This window comes from Medicago sativa, chromosome 7 (assembly GCF_051527215.1).
Source record: "Medicago sativa cultivar Bolivia chromosome 7, Bolivia_mono, whole genome shotgun sequence".
In the NCBI taxonomy this organism is placed as follows: Eukaryota; Viridiplantae; Streptophyta; class Magnoliopsida; order Fabales; family Fabaceae; genus Medicago; species Medicago sativa.
In genome coordinates this window covers 67,351,863-67,373,957 of record NC_140755.1, presented here as the reverse complement: position 1 = coordinate 67,373,957, position 22,095 = coordinate 67,351,863, and the positions used below count along the sequence as shown (strand labels likewise).

Below are 22,095 nucleotides of genomic sequence, written 5' to 3'. Positions count from 1 at the left end.
ATATGAGAGACACATGTTAGGAATCGGGTAGCAAGTTATCCATAAGCAAGGGAAAATTAGAGCCTCGACCTAGTTGTCAAGAACTAGTTAGATAGCATAAATCTTTAGAATGATAAGACGCGAAGAATATTATCTTTGCACATGATTATGAATGTTTTAGCAAGCATGTTAAGTTGTGGTTTGATTAGTTAATCACTCCACCATGTTAGGAATGTACAAGCATGAACAAGTATGCACTTACCGATAATCGGATCGACTCAAGGGTCCGAGGTAATAAGCAAGCAAGTATGAATATGTTTAAGTATACGTACGACAAGACTATGATTATTAAGTAGGTGGCATGTCTTTTGTTATCCACATCAGGGGGATACAAGAGGTTCTCGATCTAAGAGGAATGATTCAAGCCGTAAGGGACCCACATGTCACTGAAATTAACAAGACGTAGGTGCTCGTGTCTCTTGTTATCCACGCCAGGGGGATACGGGAGGTTCTCGACCTAAGGGGAACGGTTTAAGCCGCAAGGGACCCGCACGACACCGAGGGAGTCCGATGTACGTACATCAGTCATGTATGGGATTGTACTCGGGGTTACTCCACCCGGGACTCTCCGTAAAATGAACCAAGATAATAATTGTTTGTTCAACGCTAACCTAATGAATAAACTTAGATACGTTTACGTATGATATGAATATGATTATGTTATGGCTTGTAGAAATGATTTCATGCAAGATCATGTTAAGAATAAGAGCATTAGATGCTATAAGCAAGTACAAGTTATGTATAGAGCAAGTTATGAACATGATACCGATGACGATCTTAGGTTTCCCCTAATCGTCCGGTTTAGAATCGTGTCATGATTATGTTATGAGTAGGCCTCGATACGTAGAGTGTAACTTTGGCAATGCGGTTTTAGGTTCCCCTCGACCGCCATGACACGTATAGGAAGTGAAACCTATAACACGTAAGATAAACCTAAGACGGGTCTAGCATGCACTACCGTCTAGGAAACATGACCACACACGTATAATCAACCGTCAGGTTGTAATGTAGACACGTGGTGACCGTAGGTTTCCCCTGAGGTTACCTATAGCCTAGGATTTAGGGGAACTCACTGAGACATTATGTCTCATCCCAATCCTTATTTGTTTCAGATATCAGGTTGGACGTCAAGGTAGTAGCCGGATGGATTGTTCAGCAAGAGCTCGTTCGTACCCGAAGCATGAGGAATATGGATCTCAAGGATGTATCTATTCTTAAATTAGACAAGATATGATGTAGTGATAATGTACGAACGCGTCTTGTTGTAATTAAATTCATTTGAAGTTTTTATTGTTGTATATTATAATGTATCCAGTACTAAATTCAACTCACATGCTAGACTTTCTAGATACGTCTAGTATGGGTGTTACAGTTACCATATCTTGTCCTTGATATAACCAAAAGTTGCTTGTTTGCTTCTTCCTATCATAGATGGCGGCCCAAGTACTTTCTGGTGCCAAGTACTGCCCGCACCCCAAGAATTTATGTAATAGATGTGCGTAATGGCTGATCCACTGATTTTCTATAATAGACTTTGGAAGACTTATTGCTTGGCCAGACGTTGCCTCATACATTGTCAAGATATTTTTAATGATGTGCGCACAAATCCACACTCCATGTAATCCACAGTCCAGATATTCCTTTTGCACACAAAATAAATAAGTACAGAGATAAAAGGTTACCCTGACACAGCCCCCTCCCTAGGATAATCGAACCAACCATATTGTTACAGGCAATGACAGAATAGTCTACAAATTCAACATAAATAAGAATCCAATGCACCCGTTGCAGTGCGAACCCCATTTTCAACATGAATTCCTTCAGATACACACAATCGATTTGATCATATACCTTACTAATATCCAATTTTAGTGCTACATTATTATTACTTTTGCGTCGGTCTGTTTTCATGTGGTGGACAACTTCAAATGCGACTAGCGCATTATCTAAGATTGATCTTCCCAAAAAAATGTGTGTTGGTTGTTAGAAATACATTTGTGCAGTACCCTCTTCAACTTGTTTGCAAGAACTTTAGATGCCAATTCATACAATACATTACAAAGTCCTATTAGTCTGCATTCCTTCATCGACCTTTGTTTCTGCCCTTGCAGAATAAGTGCTATATTTCTAGTATTGAATGTTGGCGGAAATTGATTTTCATGTAACCATCGACAACATTCTTGAAAAATATCATGATTACATCCAAAACTGATGGTAAAAACCAATTCTAAAACCGTTTGGACCAGGGAATTTATCAAGATGCATACAAAACATAGCTTCTTTGAACTCATGAATTTGAAAAGGTGCTATAAGTTCCAAATTATCAGCATCATCTATGACAGGGTGTAAGGCATTAATAACTAGAGAAGAAAATCTATGTTAGCCTTGAAATAATTCCTAAAAATATTCACGAGGTAAATGGCACGTGCTTGTCTCATCTGTAACTCGAGTTGCATCTGCTGCTTCCAATGAAATGATGTGATTAACCTTCTTACGCGCCGTTTCAAATGTATGAAAGAAAAGTATTAAGATCACCATCCTGATACCAATGGAGTTTTGCGTGTTGTCGCCAATATTTATCATCCTGGATTACCAACTTATTTATCTAACTTTGTAAAGTAGCTAGTGTTTGGGTATCACCATCCTAACCTTGATTGAGACATTCATTTAACGCCTTACTACGTTCTTCAATTTCTAATTTCAGCTTATTACAATTGTTCTGGCTCTAAGAAGCCAAATCACTTGGACATTCCTCTAATTGAGGTACCACATAACAAGTAGAATTATTGTGATAGCTTGTCGTGACAACATCTCTAAACCCAGGATTCACACTCCATGCACTTTCATACTTAAATTTGCGCCTAGCACTAGTTCAGAACATTGGTACCAGCTTCAAGAGGATAGGGGTAATGATGTGATGTTATGGCTACCAAATTTTCTAATTATGCATTAGGAAATATCGAAAACCATCATTCACTAGTGCTTTATCTAATTTCTCTTCAACTCTGCATGGTGTACCAAGAGTTTTAAACCAAGTGAACGGATATCCCACCTTTGGCGCATATGTTAAACCTGAGTATGTCACTGTGTGTCTAACATTGTTAATCAACCAACCCTCTCTATCTTTCGCATCTGCTTTCCCATGCGCAAAAAGTATTTCATTGAAATCACCACATTTACACCAAGGTAAATTAATATCCCTTGCCATATTTCAAAGGAAATTCCATGCATCACGCATTCGTCCCCTTTCTGGAAACCCATAATATGGTGTAAACTACTAATAGAAATACAAGGATCGTAAACAAGAACGAAAATCTTCACTTTTATTAGAAGAGACTAGAGTCTCGCAACAAAATAAAATATCCGGTTAATAATACCGGACGAGGTAGTTAAGTTTTGGAACTACACTCATGTTCCCTAAGTCTTAGCAGTTCCAACATATCAGACTTAGTTTTCTTGCAACCTTGAGTTTTAAGACCCATTGATACATCATATTCAACAAAAACAGGATTAGTAATAACATGCATCACTCAAGTTTTCCCATTAACATTAGGTATCCCTAAGTCTCCCTCCCTAGTATCAATCACTCCAAACATACGAACAACAATTCAGGTATAGGAGGATCACTTTTTTGGCTTCATTTTCTTTTCTTCAAATCAGTCCCAGTCTCTTCCGCAATGTTAGGATCATCAACCTCCTCATACTCAATAGATGGAATTGGATCAAAGTGAGCCCTCAGCCTGAGTACCCTAACTATTTTGCACCAGATGTACTTATGAACTCAATCCCATCAATATGAGGTGAATTGCAGATTGAACTTGGTCCAACAACACCTTTCATGTTCCAATTGGCCCATTCTTCTGGATCAGCAGCCATAATAAGGTTCTTGATAGCCTTAATTTTAGAATTCACTGCACTAATTCTTCCATCCAGTAGTACCATCTCAGTAGATTTCTAAGTGTTACTTCTAGACGCTTCATTAGAATTTGCAGCATTAGTAACTGGCTCAGCATGATGGTATTGTGCCTTCACTTCATTTTTCACATGATCATGCAACTATCTATTTTTAGCAGCAATTAATACCTATCTTGTGAGAGATTGGTTTAAGACTTGCATCCCTACCTCTCACACCATCATTAGAGTCTAGTTCAAATAGCTTTTCACACGTACGATTTGTATGTCCCAGTACACCACAAGCAAAAGCATAAGGTCCCAGGCAGTTCATATTTAAAAACAACCGAGACTCATTCACCATTACTAGATTGCACCTTCCAGTCATGTTTGAGTGGTTTGGTGACATCAATTTGAACCTTAAGTTTCATAAATGAACTATGCACCATGTTCCTCTCATGATATTCTTTGAATTCACCTAAGTAAGCACCAATGGCATGCACAACACGAGGTTGAATAAATCCAAACGACATATTTAGAATTTGCACCCTAAATTTGGTGGTGATTTGTGTGAATTTCACAGTGAGTGAGTCTGGAAATTCAAATGGGTTGGGTATCAATTTTTGTGAAAAAACAGAGCATGTCGGTGGCCATATATAGCAACCCAATCTCATCTATACTCGAGAGACATGTACTAGATGCAACAGATCCTCCCATAAGGGCGGCGCAGCCCAATGGAGGTGGCTCGAATAAGAACGAAGCGTGGGCGTAACAACCCTAGAAGAGCTTTGCGTTTTTGTTACATAAAATCAATTAAATAAACCATAGTGGTACTAAATATTAATACTAGATATATTTTTTTATTTATATTGATATTAAAAATATTTTATAATTAATACAAAAATCAATTAATTATCTTTGCCTTTTCATTTCTTTGTCCTTAATTAATACTAATATATTTTTCAATATTAGTGTATGCGTTGCTAAAATAGCACCAACTCCATACCATGTTCCTGTGTCGCGTCATTTTTTGGGTTGGCCACGCTGCATTTCCGCATTAACAACTATGGTCCCACATGTTACAAATAGTATCAAAGTAAACCTCTCAAAGCATGATGTGGTTCCTGGATGAACCAAACAAAAGTTTGGTGTGCATGTGATGTTGAAGGTTGATGAGGGTAGGAAGTGATTGTCTGTGCACAGTGCACGTCCAATGAGAGATTGTTGACACACTTCTAGAAATTGCACACATTGAAGAATTGAATTCACGTTAGAATTAAAAGGATTCTTCAGTTTTGCAAGTTTGAGACGGAACGGTTGAAGGAACACTCATAAGAGTGTATTGGTATTACCTTTATCAACATGATGCATCTTATTTTCGTAGGTCATACAGTAAGACTTCATAGTCTGGTATGTTAAACTCAGAGAAACTTTGAGATGGGTAACCTTTTAAAAAGTTTGCAAAAAATGTGAGTGAGGACGCAACATATTGAAAATACTCAAGTTGATTTGTGGGTATAGTCGACAATACTTAAAACTGTATAAGATGTTATGAAAAGAAGACATGTAGATTTTATTGTAAGGAGGTGAACAAATTAGATGGAGAGTAGTCAAATGTCTATATGCATAGAGAAACTTAAAAAAAACTACGAGAAACTATTAAGAAATACCTAAAAATTAATGGGATGGATAGAGATCTAACATATGAGTGAATAATATGGTGTCATTTATTCCATGTAGTTAACCCTACTCAATAGATTTGTTCTTATATATTTGATATACTTATATTTTTATAACCAAAAAAAGTACACTTATATTTCGTTTTTTTCCTTCATCAAAATGCTTTAAGTCATTTCCAATTTGTTCAGGATTGCATACTTCAATGGTGTTGTGTTTCAAGAGATGAAAGGAGAAGGAATTGAATGAAAGTTAAATTGTTAATGTATAATAATTGGTTAAAATGTCTTTGTGAAGGATAAACGTAGAATTGTGGTTTAAAGAAAGGTTGTTGTAGTTGGAAAAGAAACTTGGTTTCTTGGGAGAAGAGCTAGTGAAGGTGCGTAGAGTTTTATTTATGTGTTGATATCAAAATTTGAAGATATAGTAGATTCTCCTTTGTATAATGTTGCTTGGAACGTGCAAAATAGTAATAACCTAGAGAGAGAAGCTCTCACTTCTCTCTAAAAACTCATCTTTAGCTGCTACCGTTTTCTCTCGTCTAGATCTCTGGCTCTCCAACCCCTCACCATGGAGGGCTCTTCCTCCTCCGCCATGGAGGTCTCTCCTCCCTCCTTTATGGAGGTTTGTCTCCTCCAGCATAGAGGTCCCTTTCCCCTTCACTATGAAGGGTTTTTTTTCTTCTTTTTTTCCTCTTTACTCATTCTCCATCTCTACCCACCTCCACGGTGAGAAAACCACCACCGCCGCAACCACCACCAACTCTCACATGACCTTAAGCACAACAGATATGTTCTCAGCTGAATAACCGCCGCTGAAACCTCCACCCATTTCCTCCACTGGCGTGAAGGTCTTTGTGCTGCCAGATCCTTATTTGTCTCGACTACCTTCAAAGCCTCCATAGTTTATTTGCGGTTTGATCTACCTTGTGTTGCTCGACTTATGTTTTAGTGTTTGTATGTTTGTTGTTGATCTTACGTTTTATGTATGTTGTATTGTGTTACGAGTTTTGTGTTCAAGTTTAGTTTGTGTTAAGTGTGTATCACAACTGAGGTTTGATGCTAGAAATCACATAGGGTGTGTAGTTATTTATGAGGATGTTTCCTACTTCAAGACCTTTGCCTTTTATCAGCTGATTTTTGTCCAGCATAACAAAGTGAACAAATCTGAGACCAAGTTAAATCGAAACACGCGTGATGAAGTCAAAAAAATGATCTATAATTAGATAGGAAAAATGACTTTGGATTCTCACATCTCCTTTGTTAGCATTAGAAGATAGAAGTTGTTGATGAAAGGGTTGTTAGGTTATGAAATTTAGTTTATTTTCTCATATTTGCCTACAAAGTTTATGTGTCTTGAAAAGCATGATGTTGTGGTTTTTTTTCTCTTGTCTTCGCTCTTCAAAATTGATGGGGAATGTTACTTCAATGTTAACACTAGTTGTTTGTAATATCTTCTATTTTATGAAATGTTAAGCTCTTTTTTTACTGTCAAAGAAAAATGCCGCTTGAAAGAATTTGATTCCTTTGAAGATTCCAATGTTTTCTTAGAAATTACTAAATGGTCGCTTCCAACTAAAATTAATTTAATCCGCAGAAGGGGTTCAAAATTTGGCATCGTCGTTGTGTGGGGAAGAATAGTAATTTGAATGAAACATCCAAACATTTGTTTATTGATTGTCTGTCTTGTTTGTAAATTCTGGTCTGATATGCTATCTTCGCTAAGAATCAGCAATGCGTTGTTCAACAGTGATTTTTGTCATGTGGTGCAATTTGTCTCATGGTGGGAGAGCTTTGACTAGTGTGAGGACATAAAATTTTGGATGTACTTATGAAAGACATCTAAGAGTTAGCATCAAAATGTATTTTTTTTTGTGTGCAGAATATGTAGTTTTGCTTGGAGAGTCGAGGGAGAAGTTGAATGGGAGGTTGAAGCCAAGTCTTAGAAGTGTATAACATCCTTCTTAGTAGAAACAAGACAAAGTATATGAAATGTAATTTTAGCAAAAGACGAAATATTTTTACCTTAGAGGTGAAAGTTTGAGATCAAACCATACCACATGTTACACTATTTAAACATTTTGGGTCCATAGTGCAAAACGATGGAAAAATAGAAGCAGATGTAAATCTTTGTATTTAAGCTGGATGATTGATATGGAGAAGAGCCTCATATGTTTTATGCGATACAAAAGTACCGTGTAGGTTCAATGGAAAATTATGTCAGAAGCTGTCAGATTGACAATATTGTATGGAACAAAGTGTTGGGAGGTTAAGAATCAACACAAGAATAAAATGAGCATATATACCAGAGATGAGGATGTTTCGTTGAATGTATGATAATACTAGACAGAGTAAAATTAGAAATGGTAACATTAGAGAAGGAAAGTCGGGGTAGCACCTATAGTAGAAAATAGATGGAAAATAGGCTTAGATGATTTGAGTATGTAAAGAGAAGACATGTAGATTTTGTAGTAAGAAGAGTAGATCAAATGGATGATAGTTAGATCACTAGAGGCGTCAGAAGATCTAGAAAAATTATAAGAGAAACTATTAGAAAAGATTTAGAGATTAATTAATTGGACTCAAACGTGGTTTATGATACAACATTATGACGTAATTTGATCCAAGTAATTGATCTCACTTAGTGGGATAAGACTTCGTTATTGTTGTTTTTATGGTGTCTCGTGGAAAGGAAGTAAAGGAATGCCTTCATTCAATTTGGTTGACGTGCATATGGAAAATTTGAAAGCAGCAAAACCATGTGATTTTCGGTAATCAGAAATATTTAACAAGTTTTCCTATTTACATGGTTAATCTTTTCGTATGGTCAAGGGTTAACTCTAAATTTAAGGGTTTTTTCTTATGATTATGATCAATGGAGCATTCAACCACTCAGATGTTTAAGAGTGGTTTTATATGTTATTTGAATTTTCATTTTGGGTTGGTGACATCGTTGTTTTGACGCCTTTATTGTATTTATTTAATTTTGTAACTTTTTGATCTTAGTACTCCTTTTGTTTTGATTGTGCTGCTATAATATGTCATAATTTTTTTTGTTTAAAAAAAAGAATAATTGTTGTGAATTTGGTAAACTATTACTAGTTAAATATTTGATCAATTGTCAACTAAAATTATTGCTTAACTTACTTTGTTATTAATGTATTTCGGTATAAATATAAATCATTTTAATTTCAATTCACGTTTAATCAGAATCACATTTTATCAACACAAAACCAAACACGCACTATATCCACTAACGAAAAGATAGACACTCACGTGCCCGTTTTCTGCTCTTTTTATTCCGCTAAAGTTTGAAAATTTTGAACGGTGTTTTTTTTATATATATAAAATTTTGATTTTGATTAAAATTATAAATATAAATGTTGCTCCTTTAAAAATATAACAAACCAAACCAACTTTGTTTATCAGTTTCAATGACACCAACAATATAACAAAAAAATATAAACTAAATTATCATATTTTTAATGACACCAACAACAATTACACACACACACACGGAGAATAGGGGATTTTGAGAAGACTTTGGACTGACTTTTTTGTTATTTCAATTATATCCTTAAACCACTAAATTAAGCTTAGCTCAATTTTTGATATTGTTGGTGTCATTGAAATAAATAATTATGATTAGTTTGATTTTTTTTTTTAGTGGTGACTGAAGTTTGAACCCCAGACCTTGCATATATTATGCATTTGTCCTTACCAACTGAGTTAAGTCACGAGAACAAATATATCTTTAGTTTTAATAAAAATCAAAATTTTATAAAAAAAACACCGTTCATAAATTTCAAACGTTACACTTTATTTTAAATTTTGAATGCACTCACACTCATTATCTTTTTTAAAGGATAGATGATAAGGGAAAAAAAATGATATATCGTGGACAATAATGATTGGGTTTGTTACACTTTTTATTAAAGTTTAATGATGATGGGTTGACAATACAAAACAATTTTGCACATACAATTAATCAAAATTGTTTTGAATTGTCAACCTACCACCAATATTCTTTTTATTAATATTTGAATATATGCTTGTTTATTTATATGTTATTTGTATCGAAAGTTGATAGTAACTTGAGAAGAAGATAAAGATGTCAAAAGTGTTTTGGTTACTTGGTATACAGGCCTTGAATTGTTGGTTATTGGGCTTACCATGTAGGCCCATTGGCTTCAATATAAAACTCCATTTTCTACCCTAGCACATGTCTTTTATTGTTGAAGGGAGCCATCAGCACATCTTCTTTTAGCCTCTTCGTCTGTCATATGCGTGCTTCTTCATCTGTCTTGCGTGCTTCTTCTTGATTGGTGAGTCCTATTTTCTTTACTTTTCCTATTGCAGGCGTTTTTTCTATTGTTTGGATTTCTTTTTCTTCCTTATTATGAATTGAAGAATCTAAAGTAAGTGTAGAAGAAACATAATTGGAACTTAAGCCTGGAAACCATCCATATCTGAGATCTGAGCTTGATTTTCAAGAAATAGTTTGTTGAGATCTAGTTTTGTTTGTTTTTGATAGGTTTCCTCTACATGAGATAATAACAATTGAGGCGTGTCAGACATTAAATACGGGTATCAGGTAACTCTTTTTTATCATGATTAAAATATTAATTCATCATATGAGTTTAGTCTCTTCTGTTAAACTCAACTATGTTAAATATTAATTCGTCATATGATTTAGGATTTTTTTAGTAATACCTGTTTTTGAGCTTATAGCTTTATCTTATGTCTTGTAAGTTCATTTGACTAAAAAGACCCGTATGTTAACAATCTCTTTATTCACGAGCTTAAAACTTATTTTTATGAGCTTATAGTAGTTTGTGATAAGCTAATTCAAGTAGCTTATAACTTAAAATTTATACCTTATCATTTTTTATCTCAATTTTACACTTGAAATCTTAATTGATAAAAATAAATATTAATTAAAGGTTTAATAGCAGTTTTAGCCCCTTAACTTTTCCAAAGTTGCGATTTTGGCCCCTAAGAAAAAAACTACAAAACTGCCCCCTAAATTTTGCACTTGTGGTAGTTTTGGCTCCCATGGCCAATTTTGACCCTGTCTACGCTGACGTGGCACCCTAAATGAGGTGCCACGTATTATTTTATTTATTTTTGGCCTTGGGGTCAAAACTGCTACAATTGCAAAATTTACGGGCGGTTTTGTAGTTTTTTTTTTCTTAGGGAGCTAAAATCGCAACTTCGTGAAAGTTAGGGGGCGAAAACTGCTATTATGCCTTAATTAAATGCATTTTTTATGTCATTTTATATTATTAGCTACAAACATTATAAATATAGTTTATCTGCTATCATTTATAATTATAAGTCATGTGTTATAAACTCATTCGCTATAAACTAGCTTATCTGTTATGCGTTTTTTTCCTTACCAAATAGAGTCTAAATTGTAAATTGTAAAATCGTACGAATTTGCGATTTTGCTTACCCTCTTCAATCCAAAGTGATTGTAAAATAAAGAAAATGTGTTAAATCGTGGCGAGATCACAGTGCAATCGCAGCATAGTCAGGATTTTAGACGATTCTGGGCAGTTTTGAATTGGGTCAATCATGATCCGGTTTGCAAACAAAACAAAAAAGCCTCCTAATCAGTAATTGGTGGAAGCGTTTTGGATCGCCGCAAAAACAAATGGGAGCGATAGAATCTTCTGATCATTCAGATCCCGCCCGTCTTCCTCGCAAATCCTGGTTCTCAAGTCGGGTTTGTGACACGGTTACTTAAAAGGAAACCATATTAATCCAAAACATAGTTACCAATTGACAACAAACAACGTATTTACAAAAGATGGTGACATCTTTACTAGGGATGGCAAAATGGGTTGGACCTGTCGGGTTTGCTTGTTTAACCCGTTTTTTTAGCGGGGTGCATTGAGATTTTGAATCCATCACTAGTTGGGTGCCCGCTCCGCCTGACCCGCTAAAAAGCACGATGAGGCGGCCCGTTGGGTTAACATATTAAAAAGAAACTATCGTTTTTCATCTTTTTATTTATAATTCACAATCAATTTTTCAATTTTCTCCTTTGTATAGTAGGGAAAAAATTCAATTAATTTTATCACTTTTGTTTCATAATTTTAGCCTTAAATTTTTAACAATTAGTCAATTGATAAGTTTTTATTTTGAATGTCTTATTGATTTTATTATAGATTTTTAGATGATGTAATTTATATGTTTGAATGATTATTTTCAAATTTGTAAGTTGAGTCATTAGTTATACTTAATAGCTGTTTTGGCCCCCTACGTATCAGAAAGTTGCGATTTTGGTCCTCTAACAAAATAAAATACAATTCAGCCCTCTAAGTACTGCCCCTTTTGCAATTTTGGTCCCTCAGACCAATTTTGACCAAGTCAATGCTGATGTGGATGTCACGTGTGTAATTTTTTGTTTTTTAATCATAAAAAAAATAATTTTATTTTTTAATTTTTTAATTAAAAAATATTAAAAAATAAAAATAAAAAAATTACACAAGTACCTATGCAACATAGGTAAATAAGTAGAAAGGAGATCAAGTTTGATTCAATTATTTGTTGGTATTCATACAAATAGTTGTAGGTTGTTTGTTATCTAGCTATCTCAACTAAAGTTCATTAACCACTTATCTTTTGAAGAAGTGCATACATGGAGATCTATGAATCTCTTAATTATTGTAGTATTATTTGAAGGTGTCTGTTATATTTTTCCTTTTGTAAATCTGAATCTCTTGTAGTTACAATGCTTGTGAATACTTTGCTTCAGGTTGAACAACTACACGTGAAAAGTATGCTTTTGGGCTATTTGATAGTAGAGATTCGACGATGATATGGTCAAAAGACCTTTTCAACCCTGGTGAAAAGAAGTCATCACATCATAGTCTTCAAAGCCAAAAACACAACGATGATCATATGCTTTTGAATTCTAATTCTATAATTAGTCAGGTATGTATTCATTTTTTAGTACAATGTGACACGACTAAAATACACTTAAATCTCTTTTCAGAGAAATTATGCAGAGTGAATTATATTTTCCTACTCTAATTCTCATTTTTCTTAAGTAGTAAATATATATTTTGAACTTAATATTTGTTTCTATCTAGCAAACACATCTCTATAATTAGGTGTGGCGTGGTGTCTGACATGCGTCGATATTCAACATCCGTGTCGTGGTGTTCGACACTCGTTGGGTCGGTGTTTGACACCCGTATTACCCTTGTACGACAAGTCCCAAAAAAGTTAACTTTTTTCTTTTTCTTAGAGACTCCTTACACATGTCTCAAACATATCTACAAGAGTTAAAATTTAAAAGATCCCGAGGGATCGGTTTTGAGTGAAATTGGATTCAACTCGATTTTCGAGTGATTTAATATGAGGTATAATCAAATAAAATCGAGTTAATTAAGTTTGATTTTGCCCAATTTTGAAGAACTTGACTCTATTTTTTTGTTTGTTTTAACTGTTAACAACTTTAGAAATTCAATTCCTTAAAAAAAAAAAACTTTAGAAACTCAATAAACCCTTGTTTTTTTGGATGTTTAGGGCCTGTTTGGTGCGAAAGATATGCGCTTATCATGTCATGTGTTTGGTGCACACTTGATTAAAAAAACTGATGACATTATTTTATCTTATCTAAACACACTTGTTATTGACATGATCAAAATTTAACAAAGGTTGCAGCATATTCATCTCCACAGTCCGATTCCAGCATATCTCTGAGACCAAAAATTGAAATCAATTTTCTCAATTGATTGGGGAAAAAAATTATGAGAAAATTGAAATTGGGAATGCATATCATTTCAACTTTTTACAAGAAATTGCTGGAATCGGACTTGAAAATTGAAATTGATAGAATCAGACGGGAATGTATATATTATGGATATATTATAAGAAATTGCTGAAATCAATTCCCATACATTGTTGGAATGGATATGTTATGAGATGCATCTCTTTGCGACAAAAGTGAAATCAATTTTCTCGATTGATTGGGAACAAGAAACAATTTTGTCGTTGGAATTAATATCGATTGGAATAGGGATGGTGATGGCAATGGGTACCCTATAGGTAGGGTACTACAGTGCCCTTCCCCATATCCGCGTTTGTAAAAAATACCTTTACTTCCGAGCTCGTACTCTTGTGGGCAACAATTTAGTGCCCTTACCCATACTCTATGATGGCCCCCTTAGTGCTCATACCCACACCCATTTTCCGCATTTTAACTATGAAAAGACAATAAAAATATCACAATTGAAATAAAACTATGGTTCAAAAATTTTCAAATCAACTAATAAAATAGTATAAATCGTACTATTTAACAAAATAAAAAACATCCAACACTTCCTAAATTGTACACCAGCAGGAGGGATCAGTTATTGTATTAAGTAGTTTTTAGGTTTAGATTTAGGCTTAAATAGTTAAATAAATTAATTAATTATACACAAAATAAATAAATTCTTCATCATATTATATAAATATGTATATGCCGGTTGCAGAGCTAGGCAGTATAGTACTCTTACCCGTACCCGTACCCATTTAAATTTGCGGGTAATACCCGGACCCATGAAAGCGGGGTTTTGCCCTATCCATTTTAGGTATTTTTTGTGGGTACCCATCGAACCTGAGTCCAATTGCCATCCCTAATCGGGAAGAAAATCGGGAAAAAAATTAAAAAGAACAAAACATGAAGAAACTTAGAAGATAAGTTTCTTCATGTTTGATGGAATAGATGGTAGAGGATAAGTGCATTTGATGGCTTTATGCTATCAGGTTGTAAACCCACCAAAAACTAAGGATAAAAATAACAAAGGGTGAGTAGGATAGGATTAGAAATAGGTTTAAATTATCATTTCCTATTGGTGCACCAAACAGCAGAATGAATCAGGATAATGATAGTTTTATCATATTCTGTTTTCCTATCTTGTACACCAAACGGACCCTTAAATGATTTGGCGTGATAGTTTATATTATTTGATACAAGTTTACGAGGATTCCACTTTATTATAACGATTTGCTATATTTTTGTTTTAAAATTGAGTTGAAATTTTGAATTATTGTTACATTTATACAATCTTGGTTGAACATATTCTGATTGATTCAAATCGAGCTCAGACGAGTTCGACTCAACTCATTTCAGCCCTAGCAGTAAATAACTAGGGTATGTTTGATGGTCAAGATAGAGAATTAAGATATGATATATCTATCATATCATGCTTAAATCACATGTTTGATGCACTAAAGGGATAGAATAAAATAAACCCAAATCTTTTTATCCTATCCTGACTTACCGTTGTAATTTCTATCATAAGTATATGTTGGGTTATGACGAAACCTAATACTCAAGAGCGCTTAGATGAGATAGTTTAGGTTTCCTTCAAATTAATCAGAGGTCTTGGGTTTAAATCAAATCCCAGAAACCCACATGGGTTAGACTGGTGGTATTGCCTTGGGATTGAGAGTGTACTCTTCGTAAAGGTCTCAGGTTCGATTCTCCCCGGTACCAATTTAGGTGGATTAATTTAGTTTCTTTTCTTCAAAAAAAAAAAAATCAAATCTGAGGAAATTGTTAAAACTCTTGTAAGGGAGCTTTGTCGGCCATTAATGTTCTACTCAATTTCATGGATTTGTCTATGTTTTGTGCAGACGATTCTCAATTATTATTGTCATTTTTATATATTTTTATTACAGAAGAGGAAACTGGATCAAAACAAAAATGTTGGTAAGTTTGCTACTAGTTATGAACTCGTTGATACAATGAAACATGGTTGTGAAAATGTCCAAGAACGAAGAAGGCACCCAACTCTTGGCCTCTCATGTCCATCACCACGAGATGGAAAAAGAATTATTGTACAAGGAGTACAAAAATATGATTTCCTCCCACAAAATGGTAAAGAAGAATTTTGTGGTATTTCTGCACAAGATTATTCTCACCTAAATGACTTCAATGATTCTATCAAGGGATCAAGTTATCTTACGAATCAAGTGAATCTGAATATCCATGTTAGAGATTTAATGGATGACAATAGTTATTATTGTAGTCCTAAGACACCCATCAAGAAGAAACCGAAAAAAGAAGACATGGATATCATTCACTCACCCAAGACCTTTTTAGCTTCTAGGGGTAACCATCTTCCAAGACCAGTTATTCCCATCGGACCTAGGTTTCAAGCTGAAGTTCCTAAATGGGAGGCCAAAACCAACAATAAATCTAATAACGATGATTGTTTGAAGTGGTTGGGCACCCAAATTTGGCCGATGCCTTCTTTATCTAAAACCAATGCAAAAGGTATTGATGAATGTAGGCTTGACTCATGCTCGTATAACAATCCTGAATCAGTTGATTGCGTTCAAAAACATATTGGCGAAGCTAGAGACTGCTTAAAATCCAAGTCTGGTACCGCTTTTTCAAGTTGGAAGTTTGATGACATGGGAGAAGATGTTTCAAAATCATGGACAATGGAAGAACAAAAGGAATTTGAATCCCTAGTAAAATTGAATCCACAATCAAGTGGCACAAAATTTTGTAATCTTGTCATGAAGTACTTTCCATCCAAATCTATGAAGTCCATTATAAATTACTATTATAATGTATACATCCCTAGATGTATGAGTATAGACGGAAGATCTTCCTTTGGCGGTAATGATCGTGAACCAAATTGATAACTACAAGATTGAACGTGCATGTTGATCAAAAGGTATGACTTTGATTCCAATGTCACAAATTTTTAAATTGAATATGGCAAATCATATTACCTATGATAAATTGCAATATTGAACGCCAGTAGTTTGATATGTTGCTCGTGTATATGCAAAAGTCACCATTTAGAAGAGGTGTTCGCTAAAAGTTTAGCATTAATCATTTATTTATGAGAGTAAGAACTAGGGAAGGCAATGGGTGCCCTATGGGTAGGGTACTACAGTGACCCTCCCCATACCCGCGTTTGTAAAAAATACTCGTACCCGAGCACGTACCCTCGTGGGCAACAACTTTATTACCCTTTCCCATACTCTATGGACACCTTAGTGCCCATACCCACACCCATTACCCGCACTTTAACTATGAAAAGACAATACAAATATCACAACTGAAATAAAACTATGGTTTAAAAAATTTCAAATCAACTGATAAAATAATACGAATTGTAGTATTTAATAGAATAATAAACATCCAAAACATCCTTAAAAAATTATATTCCAGTAGGAGGGATCGGTTATTGTATTAAGTAGTTTTTAGGTTTAGGCTTAGGCTTAAATAGACAAATAAATTAATTAATTATACATCAAAAATAAATAAATTATTTATCATATTATTTAAATATGCATATGCGGGTTGTGGGACTGGGCAGTATAGTACCCTTATCCGTACCCATACTCATTTAAATTTGCGGGTAATACCCGTACCCAAGAAAGCGGGGTATTATCCTACCCGTTGTGGGTATTTTTTGCGGTACCCATTGCGTATGGGTCCAATTGTCATCCCTAAAGAAGTCTATGAGAGTTAGGTTTTGACGGTTTACCAAACGAAGTAAACCTTCAAACTTACTCCTTTCGTCTTAAAATAGGTGTCCTTTTTCATATTTTTCTTTGTCTTAAATTATTTGTCCCTTTTATAATATGAATACAATTATAATGAGATCCTCACATCGGAAACAGAATTCAAATCAAGTCGTTGTCTGATATGAAGTTAATCTTTACCAACTTGACCGACCTATGCCAGTCCTTTTTTACTTATTTTCTTATGTAGAGCACATATGATTAACATGGTTTTGAATATTTTGGAAAAAGAAGGGCTAGCAACACATTTTTGACACAATTTCTAACGCGTTCCCTTCAATTGGTTAAAATTTATATGGATCTCACCAAAATAAGTGGGTTTCAATTAAATTTGGTGAAACTCATATGAACATTAACCAATAAATGAGTGTGTTGATAGCATTATTCTACCCATAGAAGATAAGCAGATTTTGTTTTTAAAAAATAATAGTCTTTTGTGTTGAAATTCGGGTCTAACTCACTCTTATAAAACTGGTTTATAAGGTGAGGAGTGTCGCCTCTTTATAAACTCTTATCAAGAGTTTATCTATCTGATGTGGGACTTGGGTTTTTCTCAATACACCCCTCGCACGCCCATCACTCTTTGGGTTTGGTGCAAGGATAGGTAGGTGACCCTTGAAATTCTTTAAGCTTTGATACCATGTTGTAATTAGGGCTAACTTTTTCTTACAAAACCGGTTTATAATGTGAATAGTGTCTCCTCTTTATAAACTATTATCAAGAGTTTTATCTGTTTGATGTGGGAATTGGGTTTTCTCAATATTGTGCAATGCATAAATTGACTAGTACTTGATTTTGTAGAGAGCCCTAGAGAAGAGGTTAGGATTGTTTATATTAAGAGCTATCAAGGATATGTATGAGTGAGCTTTGACTATATAAGGATGCAAGATGAGATTACCGACGATTTTTCATAACAATAGGATTGCACCAAGGGACAACCATAAGTGCCTATCTTTTTACTTTAGTTTTGGATGTATTTATGGAACACATCTAAGAGTTAGTATCGATATGTATATCTTTTGCAGATGATGTGGTCCTTGGAGAGTCGAGGGAGCAATTGAGTGGGAGGTTAGAGACAAGCTTCAGAAATGTATGGCTTCCGCCTAGGTTGAAGCAAGACAGAGTTTATAAAATATAATTTTAGCAAAAGGCGAAGTAGTCCTGCTTTGGGGGTGAAAATTGGAGATCATACTACTAGGTACACAGTTAAAATATATTGGGTCAATAGTACAAAATAACAAGGAAATATATGTAGATGTAAATCATCGTATTTAAGTTGAGTGGTTGAAATAAAGAAGAGTTTCAAGTGTTTTATGTGATATGTAAGTACCGCTCAAGTTGAAGGGAAAATTCTATTGGGCAACTATTAGACCGACGATGTTGTATGAAGCAGAATGTTGAGTGGTTAAGAACCAACACAAGAAGAAAGTAAGTTTAGCGGAAATGATGTTGCATTGGATGTGTGGTAAGATTAGACGTAATAATATTAAAAATGATTATTAAAGAGAGAGTTAAGGTGACACCTATAACAGAAGAGATTGTGGTAAATAGGCTTAGATGATTTGAGCATGTAGAGAGAAGACATGTAGTTTTTGTACTAATAAAAGTAGATTTGATGGAGGATAGTCATATTACAAGAGATAAAGGAAGACCTAGAAAAACTATTAGAGAAACTATTAAAACGATTTACATATTAATGAGTTGAATCTAAATATGATTTATAGCGTAATTTGATCCATGTAGTCAACCTCACTCGGTGAGATAAGCTTGACTGTTGTATAATTATATACCCCCTCTGTTTTAAAATGAATGTGACTTAAACAAAAAAAAAGTTGTTCTAAAATGAATGTTATTTTCAATTTCCAATGCAATATTAATTATTTCTTTCCAATTGTATTCTCTATAGAAATGCTAGATTTCTCCTTTGAATGATTTTAAAGAAATACTAATAACAATCTCTTTTTGACAATCTTTGTAATTACTTGTTAGTTGAAATCAATGTGGGTATCACACATTATAAATGAGTCAATATAAAATGGTGATCTCTACGTGGATTTCATCTAAGAGATTGATTGTTAGAGAGTATTACAAAGTGTTCTTAGTACTCACCTACATATACTTTTACTTTGTATTTATGATAGTGGAAAAGACATCAATAGTCAGTAAGAATGATAAAATAAAGGCTTAATAGCAGTTTTCGCCCCCTAACTTTCACGACGTTGCGATTTTGGCCCCCTAAGAAAAAAACTACAAAACTGCCCCCTAAGTTTTGCAACTGTAGCAGTTTTGACCCCCAAGACCAAAAAAAAAACGTGGCACCTCACTTAGAGTGTCAAGTCAGCGTAGACCGAGTCAAAATTGGCCTTGGGGTCAAAACTGCCACAGGTACAAAACTTAGGGGTTGGTTTTGTAGTTTTTTTTCTTGGGGGACCAAAATCGCAACTTTGGGAAAGTTAGGGGGCTAAAACTGCTATTAAGCCAAAATAAATATTTGTCTTATCTTGCTAACAAGTGTCCTACTAGTAAGGACACTCGTTAAGGATTAATAAATGAAAACAATTGATAACTTTCATGTTGAAAAAGTTATTTTTTGGTGTTTCAATGTGTTGAATACACAAATCTCAAGATAAAATTTTCATTTTAACTTCTTATCAAGTGTTCTTAGGACATTTGTTACAATTTACTTCTTTTTTAAAGTATTGATACAGAGTTTGTCAAAAAAGTATTGATATAGTGAATAGTTATTCATTTTCTTTTAAGGGTCAAGTTAACCAGATCCCCCCGGGGCACTAGTTAAGCAGCTAAAAATGGAAAGAAAAAAAATGAAGTCAACAATAAAAGCAAAACTTTTTCAAGTTTCAAAAAGTAAAATACACAATTTTCGAGAAAATATTTCCTTTTATAATTCCTTAACTGGTACCCCGGGGGCACTAGTTAACATTTCTCTTCTTTTAATAATTTCATTTTTTAAAAAAGTATACATAAACCTTATTTTAATTAAATTGCCGCTTTGAGATTGAAATAATTCTTGTGGAGACGAACTTATAAATTTTATTACTTCAATGTGTTTTTAGTACACTTGCTAAGAGTATATCAAGTTTTTGGCATATTGCTCTTATAGACATTTGTCTTTTTGATTTGTCAAAACTATGCTGGAATTGTTCTATTAACAAACATTTGTTCACGAGTAAAAAATAACTTTTGTCCTTTGTTTTTTATATCAAAATACTTCAAATTGTTATCAATCTTGTTTCCAATTTGTTCAGGATTAGATATTCCAACGATGTTGTATTTCAAGAGTTATAAGGCAAGTTATATCAATTTTAAATGAAGACTCTATTCGACAATGACGAAGAAATAGAAGCGGAAGGAATTGGATGAAACCGTGAAACAATTGGAAGAAAGGTTCGATAATGACGAAGAAATAGAAGCGGAAGGAATTGGATGAAACCGTGAAACAATTGGAAGAAGAAAGGTAAAGAAGATGGTTTGGTCTAGTCGGTTGATAACTTGATTTTTGCTCCTTTGGTCATGGGCTTAATTATTTGTTGGCATCGAATTATCTTTTGATTCTTATTTGCGAAACGGATAAAAACTCAGTAAATTGGCACCGGTTAGTTTCAAATTGCTACCCCCGCCCCCCACGAATGGTCTCAAGTGTTAATTGCCATGGCAAATTGTTGCATCTGATTGTTTCACATGTATCGACAGATTCAAAAACTATTTCAAGTGACATGAGTTTCCTTATAAATTACAAGAACTTTATTCTATAAACTATCTTTAATTAGTACAGCTGCAGTGGGTATGCAATCTATGTTAAGGATTTTAAAGTATCCCGAATGTGATTCATCAATTTTCTCTCTTGCATTCGGCTTACATAAATTGGTGAGGCCAAAAACTTGGTGTCTCCCATAACATTGATTATTTTAAAGGTGAAGAGATTGAGTGCAAGTATACACTGTCCAAATTATGGTATAAAAAGATATCCATCCCATAGACTGGGGAGCTATAGCTTTCTACAGTTTTCCAGTAAAAAACTTGTTTGCAAGAAAATAAAATATTGAAAACACACCTAATTTATTTGTGTAAAATTCATCATATCCATCTTGTACAAGTTACTTGCGAGATACTACTGAGATTTATGTCGATATCATGAATTATTACCTTTGTCCAAGTCATCTACCACAATCTTTTGTTAGTTAAAACCTTTTCAAACAGACAAAATGGAAGAAACACTTCAGCTAGGATTGAAATCGACAATTCATTTGTCATGTAATTCAAAAGGCTATATCATGTTGACGGTGGTGATACTGATATGAAGTTTGCGTTTCTCAATGAAGAACAAAGAGGTGAAAGGCCTTATGGAAGAAACATCATATACATATCCATATCTTATCATCATATCCATCTTGTACAGATTATTTGCGAGATACTATTGAGATTCAAACTTTAACACAGTAAAAAAGAGCGGAATAACGGGCACGTAAGTGTCCATCTTTTCGCAAGATATACATAAAGAAAATAACATGTTTTCTTTCTTTCCAAAATTACTCTTAACTTTCAATACAAATAGCTTATATAACAAACAGATAAGAGTAAATTCAAATATTTAAATAAAAGTGTAACAAACACGATATGAGTATATATATGTCCAATTTTTTTCTTTATCTTTTAAAAAGTGTAACAAATTAGATGAGTATATCTATATTTACTTTTTCATTATCAAAATTATATCTTTAAACAATTTTTTCTATAATAAAGATTGTTGTTGGTGTCAAAAAAAAATTAGATTATTTATTTTTATTATATTGTTGGTGTTATTGAAATAAATAATCATAATTAGTTTGATTTTTTATAATTTGAAAGCAACGAACATTTATATTTTTAGTTTTAATCAAAAATCAAAATTTCATAAAAAAACACCGTTCATAATTTTTAAAAG

General features: G+C 33.9%; 1 protein-coding gene across 2 annotated transcripts; it reads left to right on the top strand.

Annotated features, from left to right (window-relative positions):
• The first annotated feature begins 9,837 nt into the window (after positions 1-9,837).
• Positions 9,838-20,927, top strand: LOC146907908 (uncharacterized). 2 transcript variants are annotated; one of them, XM_085722593.1, is made up of 5 exons: positions 9,838-9,931; positions 10,141-10,193; positions 12,370-12,548; positions 15,288-16,294; positions 20,420-20,927. In XM_085722593.1, the coding sequence occupies exons 3-4, from the start codon at positions 12,429-12,431 to the stop codon at positions 16,257-16,259; spliced, it is 1,092 nt and encodes a 363-aa protein (XP_085578719.1). In that variant the 5' UTR covers positions 9,838-9,931; positions 10,141-10,193; positions 12,370-12,428; the 3' UTR covers positions 16,260-16,294; positions 20,420-20,927. The 2 variants fall into 2 exon arrangements, with proteins under 2 accessions (XP_085578719.1, XP_085578718.1); XM_085722592.1 differs by having other exon boundaries at positions 10,141-10,200.
• The last annotated feature ends 1,168 nt before the right edge of the window (positions 20,928-22,095 follow it).

Bases quoted from the DNA above. Each gene is read 5' to 3' on its own strand.
- LOC146907908 (XM_085722593.1), top strand. From the start codon at position 12,429: ATGATATGGTCAAAAGACCTTTTCAACCCTGGTGAAAAGAAGTCATCA. The intron at 12,549-15,287 runs GTATGTATTCAT...TTTTTATTACAG, and splicing joins CTAATTCTATAATTAGTCAG to AAGAGGAAACTGGATCAAAA.